Consider the following 19,166-nt stretch of genomic DNA (forward strand, 5'->3'; position numbering starts at 1 on the left):
AGGATCAAGATTGGGAGCCATAGATCGACTTCTCCTCCATAAATCTGTCCAAGCCCCTTTTAAAGCTATCCAGGTTAGTGGCCATCACCACCTCCTGTGGCAGCATATTCCAAACATCAACCACACGTTGCGTGAAGAAGTGTTTCCTTTTATTAGTCCTGATTCTTCCCCCCAGCATTTTCAATGAATGCCCCCTGGTTCTAGTATTGTGAGAAAGAGGAAAATTTCTCTCTGTTGACATTTTCTACCCCATGCATAATTTCATAGACTTCAATCATATCCCCCCTCAGACGTCTCCTCTCGAAACTAAAGAAGAAGAAGAAGAGTTTGGATTTATATCCCCCCTTTCTCTCCTGCAGGAGACTCAAAGGGGCTTACAATCTCCTTGCCCTTCCCCCCTCACAACAAACACCCTGTGAGGTAGGTGGGGCTGAGAGAGCTCCGAGAAGCTGTGACTAGCCCAAGGTCACCCAGCTGGCGTGTGTGGGAGTGCCTGGGCTAATCTGAATTCCCCAGATAAGCCTCCACAACTCAGGCGGCAAATCTGCGAATCAAACCCGGTTCCTCCAGATTAGATACATGAGCTCTTAACCTCCTACGCCACTGCTGCTCCTAAAGAGTCCCAAACGCTGCAGCCTCTCCTCACAAGGAAGGTGCTCCACTCTTCTGGCCACTCTCAGATTCCCCCTCATCTGCCGAGTTTGTCTTTTATGTAAAGGATGGCTATACTTTTGGGGATTGCAGGGATGATCAGGCATATGACTCCTGCCAGGAGAAGCCAGCCGGCCTGGCATTTCCTTCTGCCCAGCCACTGCAGCAGGAAGATGCAGGAGGCCCGTGCTGGTATTTCAAGGGCTCCAAAGACGAGCTGGGTCGTGTAGATGCTCAGGCCGAAATCCTCCACGTGAAGGCTCACTCCATAGTACACCAGACTGTCCACAAACCTGCCAGCAAAGCAAAAAACAGAAATTCGGCTCTATGCGTTTAACTTCAATTTGGGAACAAATTCAGTTAGAGATTTTTGAGAGACTGGCAAAAAATACACGATGGCAAGCGAAACTAGAAGATATTATGAAGCTACGGACATTGTATGAAAAATGGATGGAAGAAGCCGGATTTAACGAAGAACTATGGAATAAGAGAATAAGAGGAATTAACCTTCTGCTGCTTGCTTGAAATAATCAATGGAAAAGAGAGGGGAGGTGGGTGTAAAGGTTTCAATGGTGTTGATTCTCAGCACAGCCTCCTGTGACAATGGTGTTGATTCTCAGCACAGCACTGCCTTGACTGAATTCCAGGACTCGGGCGATGGGCCAGAAGCGGCAGCTATTACTCTGGTAGAGGCCTTATCTCACAGAAAGAGATGAGAATGCCGTTCCCATGAGAATGGGACTGGGGAAACCGGGAGGGGGATGGGACGGAGAAGCTTATAACCTGTGGTTCTGGCGGGAGACTGCATTCCTGTCACGTCGTGTATGTGAGCTTTCTAAGATGTCTGAATAAACGGTCTTTCAACCAAAAAAGCCTTTTATTTCTGCTCTATGGAATTCCTTACATTGTGACAGGAATCAATCTTCATTTTACTTCTAAATATCAGTGGACCTCTGGTGTTCCGGCATGCAGAGGTTGAATATTCCTGAAACTGTGGAAGGCACGGTAGCCCCCATAGAGGGCTCCGAACCTTCCCTTCCTGACTTGGAGGAACCAGCGGGAGAACGGGTCTCGCTGGTAACTCTCTCCCGTCCTCGCCTCGACACGAGTCTTCCCTTACTTCGTTGGGATGAGGGACGCGGAAACGATCATGCAGAGTTGCATGAGTCGTTTGGGGCGCTGTCTATGGATCGTGCGCCTGTGGATCGGATCTCTACCCGTTTTCGTGTGGATTACAAACCTCAGATGCAACCTGTCTCGGAGGAGATGGGTCTGACCACCTTTCATGCGGCAACCCAGGAGTCGATTGAACGGTTCCTTGACTCGTATTTCCAAAGAAACAAGCTATATTAGATGCTTGGGAACAGCTTAATTTAGCCGTGAGCTCTAAGAACACTGCGCTGTTCTGGAAATTGACATCTAACTGCTCACGGAAACCATCTTCGGTTGCTACAATCCCTCCAGATATTTGGGAAACTCACTATAAAGCTCTGTACTCAGCTCTAGAACTGGCTGGCCCTGATGGTGTAGAAACAACAACTCTCCTCCCTAACTGGCCAGAGGTCACCACCTGTGAAGTGCGCAAGCTAATTGACACGTTACACTATGGGAAAGCCCCTGGTTTTGACCTTGTTCCTCCTGACCTGATTAAAAGAAACACTGATTGGTGGGTACCAGTCCTGGCAAAACTGTTCACCTCAATAGATAGATCAGGGAAAACCCCTAAGGGCTGGGAAATAGCTGTAATTGTCCCTATCTATAAAAAGGGTGATAGGAATACCCCGGAGAGTTATAGGCCCATCAGCCTACTTAGTACTATCAGCAAGCTATATGCTAAACATCTATGCTGGAAACTGAGAGACTGGCTGGAACAAGGGAACCATTTAGCAGAAGAACAGGGGGGCTTCAGAGAGGGATATTCAACACAGAATCACTGTGTAATCATGGACCATCTCATAGCTAAATACGCATCAAAGCCCCAGACCTCTCTTTATATTGCCTTTGTGGACTTTAAATCCGCCTTTGATTCTATCTCAAGAGATTTACTTTGGAACAAATTGCTTAGTACCGATATAGATAAACGGTTACTAATGCTAATCAGGGCACTTTATCAGAATACCAGCATTAAAGTAAAATATAACCCACAAGGCTATCTAACAAATGAAATCAAAAGTAGCAGAGGGGTCAAGCAGGGTTGTATTTTGGCCCCCTCCTTATTCAATTTTTACATCAATGATATTGTAGCCTTATTCAATAACCCAGATCTCCATCCCCCCAAAATTGCTGACAAAAGTATCTCTTTACTTTTATATGCGGATGATCTAGCTCTTATCTCTAGAACCCCCATTGGCCTAAGGAGAGCCCTAAGGACCCTTGCTGACTATTCTCAGAAAAACCAGTTAGAAATTAACTATGAAAAAACCAAAGTGATGGTTTGCGCTACTAGACCTAAACGCCATATATGGAAATTAAATGGGAAAAAATTGGAGCAGGTTCCACTCTACAAATATCGGGGCGTAGTATTTCAGTCATCAGGACTTAGAACGGCTCATATCAAATATGCTGTTGCAAATGCGTCTAGAAGCTCTGGAGCTATTAGAAATTATTTCTGGAACAGAGGTGGGCATCATATTCCGGCTGCCATCAAATTATTTAAGGCCAAATCATTGGCACAACTATCATATGGTACACCACTCACCATAACCGGCTCCCTCTGCAATCTTGAGCGTCCTCAGTCAAAATTCTTGAGGTCCATCCTACAGCTCCCAAACAACATTTCGAACGCTGCATTGCGTATAGAGACTGGCCTAATTTCAGTACAAGCAAAACTATGGACACTCTCTATAATATATTGGCTCAGGCTATGCGATTGCCAGAGGGGTCTTGCAAGACTTGTCTTGTCTGACATATTTGTTCCCCCGTGGCTTAGAGCAGTTTTACGGAAACTATCATATTATGGACTCTCCCAACAACTAATTACCAGCATGAATTATGATAGAGCTAGGGATCTTGTTAAACTTAGAATCATAGATGTCGAGAGGCAACACGACCTGAATAAACTCAAACACCCAATCTTCAGCAAAATAATGCTGAATAAACTTTCAATAATGCCTTATCTTACTTCTTTGTTTAACGTTAACTATCGAAGAGCCTACAGCCTACTCCGTTACAACGCCCTTTCGTCTAATTATACCAACGGGATTTATAACAAAGTACCAACTGAGGGCAGAATTTGCAGTTGTCAAATAGGAGGTGTTGAAAACTCGGAACACATATTATTTGAATGCTCATACTATGATGAGATACGTTGGATGCTTCTGTCCTTTGACCAGACAAACATTCCTTTGGCTAAGAAAGAAAAGGTTAAAATACTGTTATCAGATACCAATAAAAATCTAACGTATTCTGTTGCCAAGTTTGCCTGGATATCAAGTAAAATCAGGAAGGCCCGACAGAGCACTACTGGCTCTGCCAGCTAATCCTTATTACTAATTATTATTAGACTGACCTTCCACTCATTATCTTGAGCTGATGTTCTGAGTTCCTGAGGTCTATTATCTGTATTTTGTTAACTGTTTTAATCTGTATATTTGTAATATCTGTAAATTTTATGATTTTAATTCTTTTGGATCTTGCTGGTCAATGACCGTAAATAAATTATGTATGTATGTATGTATGTATGACTCGTATTTCGATGATGCCCCCAAGAATCCACAGTGGCATAGCACCGGGGCTCGTCCCAAGACCGCAGTTGATACCGGGACTTTAGCGGGATCGGGGATTGGGAGGGGTTTCCGGGCCGGCTCCCAACCGGGCCCTTCAGATCCCGGACGTAGGGTAGCTGATGCACAAGAGGTGCCCCGTGGAGCCGTCGGTGGACTTGAGGTGCTGCTCTCCGATGAGGAGGAATCCGAAGAAAGTCTGACTCCCCATCCGGATTTGTTTCCCCTCCCGTCCAAAGAAAACTGGAACGAGGAAGTGGCCCGACTGCGAGATGCCCAAGAAGCGTGGGCCCGTGAACGCCAGCTATGGGAGGAGGAACGAGAACAGCTGCAAAAAGAGCGTGAAAACCTGCAAAGAGACCGTGAACAACAGCGCAAAGACATCCAACTCGAACTGGACCGAGCCAAAGACGCGTTGCAACGGCAATATATGCAGGATTTATCGATCCATGATAAGGTCCTGGAACACTCTAGAATGGACCTGGAACGTCAACGCGAAGGCATTAAAGCCATCCGAACGCAAAGTGAACTAACTGCAGCCATGCAACGAGACGAATTAGCCAAACTGGACCGAGAAAAAGCGGCCTTGCATGCGCATCAAGATGCCTTGACTCGCAAGGAGAGGGAATTAGCTGTCTTGGAACAAGAGTTGAAGAAACAGCGGGATAGGATGCCCCGAGTTGGTACCTACGCCTTCACCCAAGCGCCCAACACCAATGCCCCTCCTATCGGAGCGACGCTTCTAGGTCCTGCTACTCGCGCACCTGCCGCCTCCCAAGGTCCTGCTCGCCAAAGAGGGCCAGCGGCGCCAGGCCCCGTGCCTCCACCGATTCCTGCTCTTCCCGCTCCGCCGCCTCAACCCGCGCAACCGCAGCCCCAGCGGGCTCCAAGGGCCATGGAGAGGGGATACTACAGGCCCCCGATCCCTGCCCGTTTCGACGGGACCGCTTCTAAACTCCCCTACTTCATCCTGCAACTCGATGCACATATGGAGGAGTATGACGACTTATATCGATCTGAACGTGAAAAAATACGGGACATCGGGTCTGTCCTGGATGGGGTGGCTGCTGACTGGTTTGTGACTCTTTTTGAGCTGCAGGCGGATGATACTCGCACAGTGGCTGCATTTCTTCAAGCCTTACGGGCCCGCTTCCAGGATCCGGACGCTGAAAATGAAGCCATCCGTACCATAAAATCTATTCAGCAGGGCAACCGTTCTTTTGCCGAATTTGCTCGTGAATTCCGTGCGGCGGCTGCTCGACTTCCTCCTGAGTGGCCTGAACGCATGAAATGTGAATACTTCTCTGATGCCATTGACATCAAACTGCGAGAAACGGTGTTTCTCATCCGTATCCCGCGCACTATCGCTGAATGGATCGAATTGGGATCACAAGTAGCGGCTCGTTTGGATTACGCTCGCTCCGGGGGGCGTCCACGCCCGAAACCCGCTACTACGACCACCTCTGCGACTCGCAAGCCAAGCCCAGCCGTCTCTACCGAAACCACCTCCGAACGCCGTCGACGTTTGGGATTGTGCCTCTATTGCGGAGGACCAGGCCATCTGGCTGCCAACTGCCCGAAAAAACAGAAGTCCACCGCTCCGACCCCACGCACCCCCTCTGCCAAGCCACCACGGAGATCCGGCCCTCCTCCAACGGGCTCGTCTAAAGCTGTTACCGAAGGTGATCCCGAGGAGGGGGAAGTGGCGGTTTGCCTCTCATCAGCACCCATGGATGTGGATCCTACTCCAGATGCGGTGAGTGAAGGCAGCGCCCCCATTACTGTTCAAGCGGTTCTGGCCAACCCTGCTAAGCATACACGTATTCTAGCCTCAGCCCTCGTAGATTCTGGCTGCTCCCATTGCTTAATGCGGCCCCAAGTGGCTGAAGAGCTCGGTTTAGACCGAGTTCCTCTAGCAAAGCCCATACCGTTCACACAAATGGACGGCAGCCCACTCGGAGCCGAGGGCCCGGCTCGATTCAAAACGCAACCTGTCCTTCTTCGTTGCGCTGACCATTGGGAGAAGATTAGTTTTATACTTGCTCCAGTGGCCAAACATTCCATTGTCCTGGGCATGCCATGGTTATTGTTACATGAACCAAATATTATTTGGAAAGAACGGATTCTAGAATTCACTGATCCCCCATGTGGAGAGCATATGCATTGGGGGGACAACCCACCATCCAATGACACAAAACCCCTGGTTTCTTCGGCTGTGCACATCCCAATGACTTTCAATTCCACAGGCATTCCACCAGCTTACCAGGACTTAGCCAGAGTGTTTCAAGAACAGGAATGTGATCAATTGCCCCCCCATAGAGACACTGACTGCAAAATCATATTACAGCCCGGGGCTCAACTACCCAAGGGTAGAATCTATCGTATGAGCCCCAACGAAGAGAAGGAACTCCGTGCCTTCTTAGATAAAAACCTTGCTCGCGGATTCATACGAAGGGCTACCAAACATTCGCACGCCGCTCCTGTCCTATTTGTAAAGAAAAAGGACGGGTCTTTAAGACTTTGTACTGATTACCGAGGATTAAATGCTGTTTCCATGTCCAATAAATACCCTTTGCCCTTAATCAAGGACCTCTTAGATGCATTGGGCAAGGGACGAATTTTTACTAAGTTGGATTTGAGGGAAGCCTACTACAGAGTCAGGATTGCAGAAGGCTACGAACATTTAACAGCATTTAATACTAAATTTGGACAGTATGAATACTTAATTATGCCATTCGGGTTAGCTGGGGCACCCGGCGCATTCATGGCCCTCATCAATGAAGTTTTGCATGACTTACTATATAAAGGAGTAGTTGTGTACTTAGACGATGTTTTAATTTATTCACAAACCATGGAGGAGCATGAGGCTTTGGTTCGGGAAGTATTGCAACGTTTACTCAACAACTCCCTCTTCGCAAAACTGTCTAAGTGCTGTTTTCATCAATCCTCCATAGACTATTTAGGCTACAGGATCTCATCTGAGGGTTTAAAAATGGATCCTGCGAAGATTGACGCAGTCCTCCAATGGCCTGCCCCCACCAACCGGAAAGAGCTCCAATCCTTCCTAGGATTTGCTAATTTTTATCGTGATTTTATACCCCAATTTGCTGAACTAACCCTTCCACTCACAGACCTCTTACGCACTAAGGGTAAAGACTCACAGGCTGCCAAGCCCGGAGCTCCCCTCCCTTGGTCTCAGGAATGTCAAACAGCCTTCCAGCTTTTGAAATCGGCTTTCACTACCAAACCTGTCTTAAAACACCCCGACCCAGACCTTCCTTTCGTGGTTCACGTGGATGCATCGGACAAGGCGCTTGGCACAGCCCTGTTGCAGAGAAATAAAGATGGTAGGCTTGTTCCGTGTGCTTATTTATCAAAAAAATTCTCCGGCTCAGAACTCAACTGGACCGTAGGGGATAAAGAGACTGCTGCCATCAAGGTAGCGCTTTCCACTTGGCGTCACTGGCTTGAGGGGGCTAAACACCCCTTCCAGGTTTGGTCGGATCACAAGAACTTGGCCGCCCTCTCCACCCCCCTCAGAATGTCTGCAAAACAACTACGTTGGGCCGATTTCTTTTCCCGTTTTTCTTTCACTGTCCATTTTTCCCCCGGAAAAACCAATAAACTGGCTGATGCGCTGTCGCGCCTTCCCGGGGAGGGGGGTGGAGCTGCTTTACGAGACATCCCGCGCACTGTTCTCTCCCCCTCCCAACTAGGGCTGGCCGTCACTCGATCTCAGACATCCGCTCCTCCTCCATCACCCGTTCCCAGCCTGGTCTCCCCCTTCCTGCGGGAACTCGAGGAGGCGGGTCTTCGGGAGCCGCCGGCGGAGGAAGGCGACTCCCAGCTGCGCTTAGTGAATGGTGTTTGGAAGCGGGGGGATTGTTGGTACGTGCCTCCCCCCCTTCGTAAACAGGTTCTCGAAGCCTGTCATGATGCCCGCTCGGCTGGACATTTTGGCTTTCTCAAGACACTGCATTTAGCCCGCCGTCAATTCTGGTGGCGCGCCATGCGCAAAGACATTGAGGTTTATATCAAGGGGTGCTCTGTTTGTGCGGAGGCCAAATCCATTCCGGGAAAGCCCCATGGACTGCTAAAACCTCTCCCGGTTGCCTCCTGTCCCTGGGAAGTTATCTCAATGGATTTTATTACGGATTTACCAGAGAGCCAAGGAAACACAGTCTTGTGGGTGGTGGTGGACCTATTCTCCAAACAAGCCCATTTCATCCCCTGCACCTCCATTCCCTCCGCTCCTAAATTGGCGCGATTGTTCATTCAACATATATATCGTCTACACTCTTCCCCCCTCAAGGTGGTGTCCGACCGCGGGCCTCAATTCATTTCAAAATTTTGGAAAGCTTTCCTGGGCTTATTGGGGGCCACCCCGGCGGTTGCCGCCCCCTACCACGTTCAAAGTGACGGTGAGTCGGAGAGAACGAACAGAACTCTCGAACAGTATTTACGTTGTTACACCAACTATCACCAAGACAACTGGTGCGATTTAATTCCGTTTGCAGAATATGCCTACAACAATGCCGTTCATAGCAGTACGCAAAAAAACCCCTTCGAAATTGTGTCTGGCCGCTCCTTCCCGCCATTGCCCCAACTACCCGCGGAGGCGCTGCATCCTCCAGAATTCCAGCAATGGATTTCATCTCTGGCTGAGGGGTGGAAAACGGTTCAGACTGCTTTGCAACAAGCTAAAGATTCCCAAAAGTTCCAGGCGGATAAACATCGTTCTGACTTTCCTTTGCGTGTTGGGGCTTGGGTCTATTTGTCTACGAAAAACCTCAGAGACGTACATAAATTCTCAAAACTGGGCAAAAAGTTCGTGGGACCTTTTAGAATTACAAAAGTGATTAATGATGTTACTGCCCGGTTAGATTTGCCTAATTCGTTAAGTAATATCCATCCTGTCTTTCATTCCAGCTTGCTCAAGGAGGCTCCCGCTTCCGATGCCTGGCACGACCCTCCGGAAATACCCCCGCCGACTATAATTGATGGCCACAAGCATTATGAAATTGACGCCATCCTGGACTCTCGTTTTAATCGCAATCGCTTGCAATACTTGGTTTCTTGGGTGGGGTATTCCTCTGGGTATAATCAATGGGTGTATTCAGAAAATATTGACGCCCCCTCCCTTATTTCTGCTTTCCATCGTACCTTCCCGCACAAACCAGGGGGGGAGAAGTTTTTCTTAGGGGAGGCAGAGTGTAAAGGTTTCAATGGTGTTGATTCTCAGCACAGCCGCTTGGCCTTGACTGAATTCCAGGACTCGGGCGATGGGCCAGAAGCGGCGGCTATTTCCCTGGTAGAGGCCTTATCTCACAGAAAGAGATGAGAATGCCGTTCCCATGAGAATGGGACTGGGGAAACCGGGAGGGGGATGGGACGGAAAAGCTTATAACCTGTGGTTCTGGCGGGAGACTGCATTCCTGTCACGGCGTGTACGTGAGCTTTCTAAGATGTCTGAATAAACGGTCTTTCAACCAAAAAAGCCTTTTATTTCTGCTCTATGGAATTCCTTACAGTGGGTGAAAAAGGAAAAATGTATAGTTGGAACAAATAGGGCCACCCTGACTACAGACAGGGAAAGTAGGGGTACGGTTGCCAGATCCAGGTTGGAAAGGTCCTGGAGATTTGGGAGTAGGGCCTGGGGAGGACAGAGCAGAGATGTACAGCCTATAGGGACACGGCGTCCCATTTATAATTGTTTGAAAGTGGATTTGCTATTCTGCACAGCTCCCAAGTGCATTGAAAGTGGATTGAAACCGCATTGTCCTGCAGGTGCAGAATAAAGCCTTGGGCCCTTTCCCCACTTACCTCAAGCCCCGCGCTACTCTCCTCAAGTAGCGCCGGGTCCCCCGGCACTCCCCACGACAGGGGCGGCAACAGCGCAGCCGCCCCGACGCTGCCGCTCTCGCGCCCCCTCAGCGCGCGGCATCCCTGGTGCTCCTCCAAACGACGCCTTTTGAGGATGCCACGTAGCGCAGGGTCGTGGGGACGCCCGGGGCGCGTGCCAGAGCAGCAAGGGCAAGTGGGGAAACGCCCTTGGTCTTTCTCTCTCTTTTAGCTCGTGAGGTAATCAGGACACCATCTCTGTCTCTTCGCTGCCAAGTATGTTAGTTGTCGAATAAAGCTTTATCAACCCTTCAGCCAGGTTTTACACCTTTGCTCTGTTAATCGTCAACAAGTTAGCGAGGGGGTGAGAGCATTCACGGAAGCCAGGAGAATGCGGTTTTTGTTTGGCAATCGGCTTGTCCATTTACTTTGACTTCGGGGTGTCTCTCAGATGGCTGAGCCTTAAACTTATCACAACTACTGTCTGTTTTTATTGGCGGCGGCACCCCAGGGTGCCAGGTGAGAACTTTTTTTTCCCAGCACCTTCTATCCGTGATCCTTAAACTGGAGTTGCCACGCAAAACATGTGCTCTTTTACTGAAGTGCAGTCCCGTATAATCAAATGCAAGTAGGAACTGGTGGGCCCCGCGAAGTTAGAATGTACCAATCAAAAGACAAGGGTGTCCTCAAAAAGTCTGAGGTAGCAAACAGGGCGTGGGTGAAAGTCATTGCCAGCAAGGACGGGATCCAAGGCTCTGAAGTTACGTGCCATTATTAATCATTGCAATGTTGTGTAACTCCAGTGCAACTATTTTGCTGGTTCCTGAAGACGGTTCTTTGATTCCACACACACACACACACACACACACACACACACAGCAATAAAGCTGATCCGTAGGATGCTGTGCCGAAGTAGTTAGTGCTTGGTTGCCACAGAATATGAGTCCATCCTTGTTCTACCTCAGCGGTGGCGAACCTATGGCACGCGTGCCAGAGGTGGCACTCGGAGCCCTCTCTGTGGGCACGCACGCACAGAGTTCGTTGGGGGGGGGGGGTGCAGAAAATCCCCTCCCCACACATCTAGGCTGGCCTGGGCCGCTGGGCGCAATGTGTAGGTGACCCTGTTACGTGCTGTTAAACCCCACTGATTTTCATGAGAAGAACTAAAGTGCAATCCTTTACCTGGGAATATGCTCAGTTGCTGCCAATGGGGCTTGCTTCTGAGTAAACCCTCCTAGGTTTGTGATTCATCCATTCGAAGCATTGCATAGTTGCTTCAAAGCACAGCCACTGACTACCAGCAAGTTTACTCCCGAGTAACGCGCGCCTCTGAGCCCACTGTTTTTTCGAAACTAAAACTTCAGTATTCAGGTTAAATTGCTGAGTTGGCTCTTTGCAATAAATAAGTGGGTTTTGGGTTGCAGTTCGGGCACTCAGTCTCGAAAAGGTTTGCCATCACTGTTCTACCTTGTGGAAAGTTTCAGGATGATGTTTAGATCATTATGCCCATTTTACTGATAGAGACACAGGCCAAGAACAATTACAGCAACAACCCTTCCACACATCAAGAAGAGGAGGAGGAGGAGGAGGAGTTTGTCACATTTCTTCACCTTTAAGGTGTGTCAAAGTGGCTTACAAATTCTTTCTCTTCCTCTCCTTACAACAGATACCCTGTGAGGTGGGTAGAGCTGAGAGAGTTCTGAGAGAACTGTGACTTCCCAAAGATCACCCAGCAGGCTTCATGTGGAGGAGCGGGAAAACAAACCCATTTCACCAGATAAGAGTCCACCGCTCATATGGAGGAACGAGGAACCAAACCCAGTTCTCCAGGTTAGCGTCCACCTCTCTCAACTACGTCACCACCAAAAACAAAGTATGTGTGCGTTTTTATTGGTACCGATTAGCACAGGAAGACTTACCATACCCAGGCCATAATTAGAATAAGTTTCCTCAGATGTGGCTTCCTAAAGAGGTCCAGGACATTTCCAGATCTGGCCTTCGTTTCAGGAACCAGCTGCAATTTGTTCAAAATGAAAAAAGACATGATGTTAACCAGAAAAACTGACAGGAAACAAAACCCAACCTGTATAACATGCTGGGAACTAAAAGACTGAGAAAAGGAGGGTGGTGGTGGTGTAAAATACAGTTCACATTTTATTAGACAGTATCAGATAACTAAAATTTTAAAAGAGGTAAATGGATGCCCGGCACTCCGGATGTGGCACCTTTGGCAAGTGTGGCCGGAAAAGATGGGGAAAAAAGTGATAAAAACATTGAAAAGACAAGGAATTCAAACTGTTGCAAATCTGATAAGAGAAGGAGGAGAAATTATGACATTACAAAATTTTATAGAGTTAGGAGGTAATGAGAACTGGTTGGTCTTGAGGGGCATTTGGGAAAGGATAAAGGTTTCACGAATAAGAGGAGAATGTATAATGGCTAAATGTTTTGAACTATATGAAAAATGTAAAGGGAAAATTTTGGGACATATATATAAGTATATGGTTGATGACAAAGACTTTATGATAAGAACATGGAATCAAAAATGGGAGAAGGAAGGTTTTCTAGACACTGGGAAAACTAAAAATTTAATAGACAGTTGGAAAAATATAAGGATTGAGAAATATATGGAAAGAAAAGTGATATTGAAATGGTATAGAACACCAAAACAACTAGCATATATGATTAGTCCTAAATGCTGGCACTGTGGAGATCAGGAGGCATATTATAGCCATATGTGGACGGAATGTATAGAAGTGGAAAAAAATTGGACAACTGTAATGTTATATATCGAGAAACTGGTGAAGATTAATATTGGGATAAATAATGATTTAATGTTCATGGGTGTAATGGAGGATAGAAGGGTAGATAAAAAATATAGCTATATGTATAAAATAATGATCAAAGCAGCACATGCAACAATAGCTTTAGGCTGGAAAGAAAAGAAAAAATGGACAATCCAGAAATGGTTGGAATACATCTGGGAACAAGTGACACTGGACATTTTCGAAATAATAACAAAAAATAAACTGTGGCAAGATAAACAGAGCGAAATTTTGAAGATATGGACAATATATGCGGACTGGATGAAAGAAGCTGGAGTCAATGAGGAGATATGGGAGAAGAGATTACAAAGAATGAACTTACTGCTGTTTGATAAAACTATGAAGAAAATACAGGGGGGAGGGGAAAAAGGGGAAAATGTATTGTTTGAAAACGAATGAAGAAGAGTATTAATATAAAATGGAATATTCAAATGATACAATAAAAATTATGAAAAATAAACTAAAATTTTAAAAGGTCATATTAAAACCCAAATTAAATCTATACCCCAAATAAATACCTCCAGTAGGATAATCCAACCCAGAACCGTGGGCAGCCAGACACGGCATCCTTGAGGCACCACCTGCCACCTCCAGAGAGTTTTTTGGTGGTGTGTGGAGGCAAAAAAATTACAAAATCCTCCCCACCACTGAAAAGCCCTCCATTGGGATCAATGGGCATATGCCACCCAAAAGAATGGCGTAGGTCCAAACCCCAGACCATCATGAATCCTGAAGCAAAGCCGGGGTGGAAGATGACTAAGGTCAGCTGTTTGTGCTGCTGCTGCTGGAGAACAGAGGCTTGTTATTTCCAAGTTCTTTATATCAGTATCTTGAAATTGATCAAGAGAATCGGAGGCCAGTGTTGTGTGAGCGAGCTTCTTTTCTGTTCCTTGAAGCAGCCAGCAACATGGAAGGGAGGCGAGGGGGGAGGAATGGATGGCAGTGGGAGGGTGTGGGAAGGCTGGCTGTGGGTGGAGGGAAGATGTCCGGGGCAAAGCTGCACTCGCTGGCAACTGTGCCCCACTCCGGAGGCAAAACAAATTAAAATCATGATAGAAGTGATCTCGCTTGCTGCGGACAGATTGGGAAGTGAAAGCAGGGCTTGTGGAAACAAAATCTGTACAAGAAATCTTGCTGCAATGGACATTCGGTGACGGGAGGTACCTCGGCATTAGGGCTCCCAGGTCCCCTGGCCACTGGCTGGGGCTGGGTGGGTGGGTTGCCAGACCCCAATTGGGAAACTCCTGGAGATTTGAGAATGGAGCTTGGGGAGGAAATGGACCTCAGTGGGGTACAAGGTCATAGAGTCAGAGGTGGGATCCAGCAGGTTCTCACCAGTTCCCGAGAGTGGGTTCCTAATTATTTGCGTGTGCCGAGAGGGGGATACTAATGGGGTCCGCTCTTCCGTCTCCACGCCCTCGCCTCCCCAAGAAGCATCCTGCCTTTGAACGTGAAGGTTCCATATAGCAATTGCAACTAATAATGTAACTCCCTGAACTGTGTTAATCCCTTCCAGGTCCTGCAATTCATTGATTCTCAGCCGTTCGTACCTTTTATCTCACCAGTCTCTATCAAAGAACCTGTGTGTTTCACCATTGCTGTGTTCAGATTTGTGAGTTGGATGATTTAGAAATGACCTGGTGCAAAAAACTTTGGGGGGGTCGTGGTGGGGTGGCTGCCCATGGGGAGGGCATCCAACTCAGGTTTTGCCCAGGGCTCAGGTTTGCCTAGGTACTCCTCTGCCCCCTTTGCTGAGGGGGGGGGGGCTGGTGAGGGAACCTGTTACTAAAATTTTTGGATCCCACCACTGCATAGAGTCCACCCTCCATGGCCGCCATTTTCTTGAGGGGGACCTCATTTTCTTGAGGGGGATCTCTGTAGTCTAGCAATCAGGTGTAAAAGTGGCCAATCTCCCCTAGAGGCTGGAAAATTCACAGCTCATGATAACAACATTCACAGGAGGGAAAACCAACAGCCAGTCCACCTCCTCCTTCATTTTGTCCGTGGGACTAGTTGCTAGAAAAGCAAATTGCAGGGACATTTTCCTTCTACCTGCTGTATGTTTTAGATAAAGAAATGGTTGCCTGAAATACACTTTATCTCCTCCAAACTACATTTTCTTTTGTCTCAAAACTATTTGGAAAGATGAGCATCTAGAGTTGCCAACTCCAGGTTGGGAAATTCCTAGAAATGTGGGGGGGGGGAGTGGAGCTTGGTGGGGGCAAGATTCGGGGAGGGACCTCAGCCCAGGGTACAGTCCAGAGGTGAGAGCCAGCCGGTTCTCACCAGTTCCCGAGAGTGGGTTACTAATTATTTGTGTGTGCCGAGAGGGGGTTACTAATTGGGTCTGCTTTTCCGTTAGAAATTCCATTAGGTCCAAAAATCATAAAGTCCTCTTGTTTCCTATGTGGCTGGTTAGCGAAGGGAGAAAAAGGGATAATTCTCCCTGTTGTTGGGCTGTTTTAAAAACATATTTTAGAAATATGGTAAAGTTCTTTGTTTAAGGAAAGTATCCTTCTTTTGATTTCTAGAAACAAAATTAAGTATTTGAAAGTATTAAGTATTTGACAGATAGTCAATTAGAGGAGAAGTAGTTGTTTCTGTTGGCAGTAGACGATAGGACTTGCTATAATGAGTTTAAATTATGGGCAGAAAGGTACCAGCTGGAAATTAGGAACTTTTTTTTCAGAGTAAGAGTTTTTTACAGTAACAGAGAAATTATTAATGCCCCGCCCCTGGAATGCCCGGCTACGCCCCCGGAATGCCCCACCCAGCCCCACTGGCGCTACGCCACTGTTTGAATCCCACCACCATGGGAACCTGTTACTAAAATGTTTGGATCCCACCACAGGTACAGCCCCAAATGTCCACCCACCATAGAAGCCATTTTCTCCAGGGGAATTGATCTCTGTTGTCAGGAGATTGGTTATACTTCTGGGAGATTTCCAGGCCCCACCTGGAGGTTGGCAAACCTACGAGCGTTAGAAATCCCAGCCTTCGGATACCTTGTTGAGCATTTCATCTGAGATGGTTCGGTCGTTGATTGATGCTGCCTTTCGAATGATCTTCTTTGCTTCCTCTACCTTCCCTTTTGTCAAAAGCCATCGAGCAGAACTGGGAAGGACCCTGAAAAAGGTGGAGGAGCAGATTGCATGAAGAGCCGCAAGTGAATTCGCCTAGCAAAAAGCCGAGCTGCCACATGCCGTGCTGTGAGTGTGACATGAGTTTTCCCCACATTCTCAGTTTCCTTGCTTGTAAGTTACTGTTATTTTGGGGGATCCAAAGAACTGTGACTAGTCCAAGATCACCCAACAGGCATGTATAAGTGAAGAAACAAACCCGATTCACCAGATAAGAGTCCTCCACTCCTCATGTGGAGGAGTGAGGAATCAAACCCAGTTCTCCGGATTAGAGTCCACCTGGTCTTAACCACTACACCATGCTGGCTCTCAAACTAGGAAGTGCCCTCAAAAGATCCTTCTAGGCTCATTTTTGTAGAGTTCAGTATTGCATCTGAACATGGACGTAGGTAAGGGGGGAGGGTTCTCAGGTTTGAAACCCGCCCATTCATGTCCGAAGCTCCGCCTCTCCGTTTGGGAGTCCATAGATTTGGACCCCCTGGACCAAACTTTACAAAACCTGGGTGGCATCAATAAGAGACTCTCCTGATAATACATGATGCTGGCAGGGGATGATGGGAACTGTAGTCCATAACATCTGGAGGGCCGCGGGTTTCACACCTGTGCTCTAGGGGCCAATTCCATGCCAAACACGTTTATACCTCACATATCCCCCGGAAGATTTAAACTGCAGGTTTTCATGCTGGATATAAACTTGTTGGATATCAAACTGACCACTAGAGGGAGCAAAACACCTGCAGAACTGACAGACGCACAGAGACAGAGGAACTTATCAGCAAAGAAACTGAGAATGCAGAAAAGCCTATGGATCAGATGAAGAAATGGTTTTTGAAATACACTTTGCCCCTAGATTCAGCAAAAAAAATATATCGCCCACAAACAACTCAAAGAAGCACACTCATCTCTTCCTTCCAATCTAAAAGACCATCAGCACCCAGAGGGGAATTCTGGCCAAGGGGACTGTGCAGGGGGAAAAAGGTAAGGTTGGTTTCAGACACAACAGCAAACTATGGTGGGCACCTATAGAATGAGCTTGAGGCTTAACTCCTGGGGGTTTTTCTTTCCTTTTTCTCCTCTGGTGTTTGACCTGCTTTTCACTGAAAAATAACTTGCAGAACCAGCATAATGAAATGCTAGTCAGCAGTTCCGACAAAGTTATGAAGAAGAAGAGAAGTTTGGATTTATACTCCCCTTTCTCTCCTGTAAGGAGACCCAAGAGCGCTTCCAAATTCCTTTTCCCCTTCCTCTCCCCAAAACAGACACCTTGTAAGGTAGGGTAGGTGGGACTGAGAGAGTTCCAAAGAACTGTGACTAGTCCAAGATCACCCAACAGGCATGTATAAGTGAAGAAACAAACCCGATTCACCAGATAAGAGTCCTCCGCTCATGTGGAGGAGTGAGGAACCAAACCCAGTTCTCCGGATTAGAGTCCACCTGGTCTTAACCACTACACCATGCTGGCTCTCAAACTAGGAGGTGCCCTCAAAAGATCCTTCCAGGCTCATTTTTGTAGAGTTCAGTATTGCATCTGAACATGGACGTAGGTAAGAGGGGGGTTTCTCGGGTTTGAAAAAAAACCCATTCATGTCCGAAGCTCCGCCTCTCCGTTTGGGAGTCCATAGATTTGGACCCCCTGGACCAAACTTTACAAAACCTGGGTGATCAATAAGAGACCCTTCTGATAATACATCCCAGGTTTGGTGAAGTTTGGTTCAGGGGGTCCAAAGTTATGGACCCTCAAAGGTGTAGCCCCCAGTTCTCCAGATTAGAGTTTGCCACTCTTAACCACTACACCACGCTGCCTCTCATAATAAGTGAATATCAACTCTCAAATCAGAGGTAAGCTATTCAAGAAGGACGGTTTGCCAACTCCATTGAATGCTATAAACAATGGGGTAGGCGCACCTAAAAGTTAAACCAATGCCTCTCTGCACCAAATGCGCAAAGGTATAACAACACCTGTAAATATTAATCTCACACAATCTCTCAAACAATTATTTCTATTTTTCTAGACAATAACCCAAGAAAACAGAGCTAAGAAGACTGTACAGATGTTTTTCAATAAACAAAATGAACAGGATATTCTCTGTTTCTGTCTTATTGACAAACTATGTACAGTAGAAGCCTCTTACAAACCCCTGGCTTCTAATGTAACAGCAACAACAACAGACATGTATTCTCAATGTATGTTCAGTATAACATAGGGCTATATAACTTCCGGATAGGTTATTATTTCGAATCTCCTTCTTAAAGCCCAATTTTCTATTTAGCTATTCCAAAGTTCACAGATATGCTACACCTCCAAAGGTTTCCCCAGGAGTACACTGAATGATTTATAATATAGCTCAATGTAGAAAAGTAAATCTGTGCATACGCTTCTCCAATCCTCTCACAGGCTATATTGACATCCTCCCCCAAGACCCCAAAGTAACTGCTTTTCTCTTGTTTCACACCTCTCCTACTGCTGGAGAACCTTACTTTGAATTGGAATATCCTGAGTTGTAAATCAACTCTGTAAATTCATCAACTGCAATCAACAACTAGATTCTCCCCAAATCTGACTCATTCAAGTCTTTTCCACTGTGTTGTTCACTCTTGAGAACGGAATCTTGCTTTGCCCAGGAAGACTGTCTCTCTTAGCATTGCCAGAGGGCCAAATTTTCCTATATCTGGGACCCCTCACTTTTTGGTTCCTGAACTGCCTTTAGTTTGACTCCACTGTGCCCGATATCATCCCTCCCTCTCTCTGTACCCAGTGCAGGCGTTGGATCTTGCCTTCTTGGACCTTTCTTCTGGACTGATAAATATCACCCTCCCTGCAATGACCCCTACTATTCCCATCTATCCTTCACCTCTGTCTATATCAGAGGTCTGCAACCTGCGGCTCTCCAGATGTTCATGGACTACAATTCCCATCAGCCCCTGTCAGCATGGCCAATTGGCCATGCTGGCAGGGGATGATGGGATTTGTAGTCCATGAACATCTG

At 47.1% G+C, this 19,166-nt stretch overlaps 1 protein-coding gene across 1 annotated transcript in view; it reads right to left on the minus strand.

Moving 5' to 3' along the window:
- Window positions 1-688: 688 nt before the first annotated feature.
- LOC125425577 (solute carrier family 22 member 13-like) overlaps window positions 689-19,166 on the minus strand; it is a 32,975-nt gene continuing 14,497 nt past the window's right edge. The window contains exons 6-8 of the mRNA XM_048483156.1: window positions 16,045-16,165; window positions 12,134-12,228; window positions 689-944 (exon numbers count right to left, since the gene is read on the minus strand). Coding sequence (XP_048339113.1) covers window positions 689-944; window positions 12,134-12,228; window positions 16,045-16,165 — 472 coding nt within the window. The remainder of the gene's footprint in view (window positions 945-12,133; window positions 12,229-16,044; window positions 16,166-19,166) is intronic.

This window comes from Sphaerodactylus townsendi, unplaced genomic scaffold, assembly GCF_021028975.2.
Source record: "Sphaerodactylus townsendi isolate TG3544 unplaced genomic scaffold, MPM_Stown_v2.3 scaffold_82, whole genome shotgun sequence".
Classification (NCBI taxonomy): domain Eukaryota; kingdom Metazoa; phylum Chordata; class Lepidosauria; order Squamata; family Sphaerodactylidae; genus Sphaerodactylus; species Sphaerodactylus townsendi.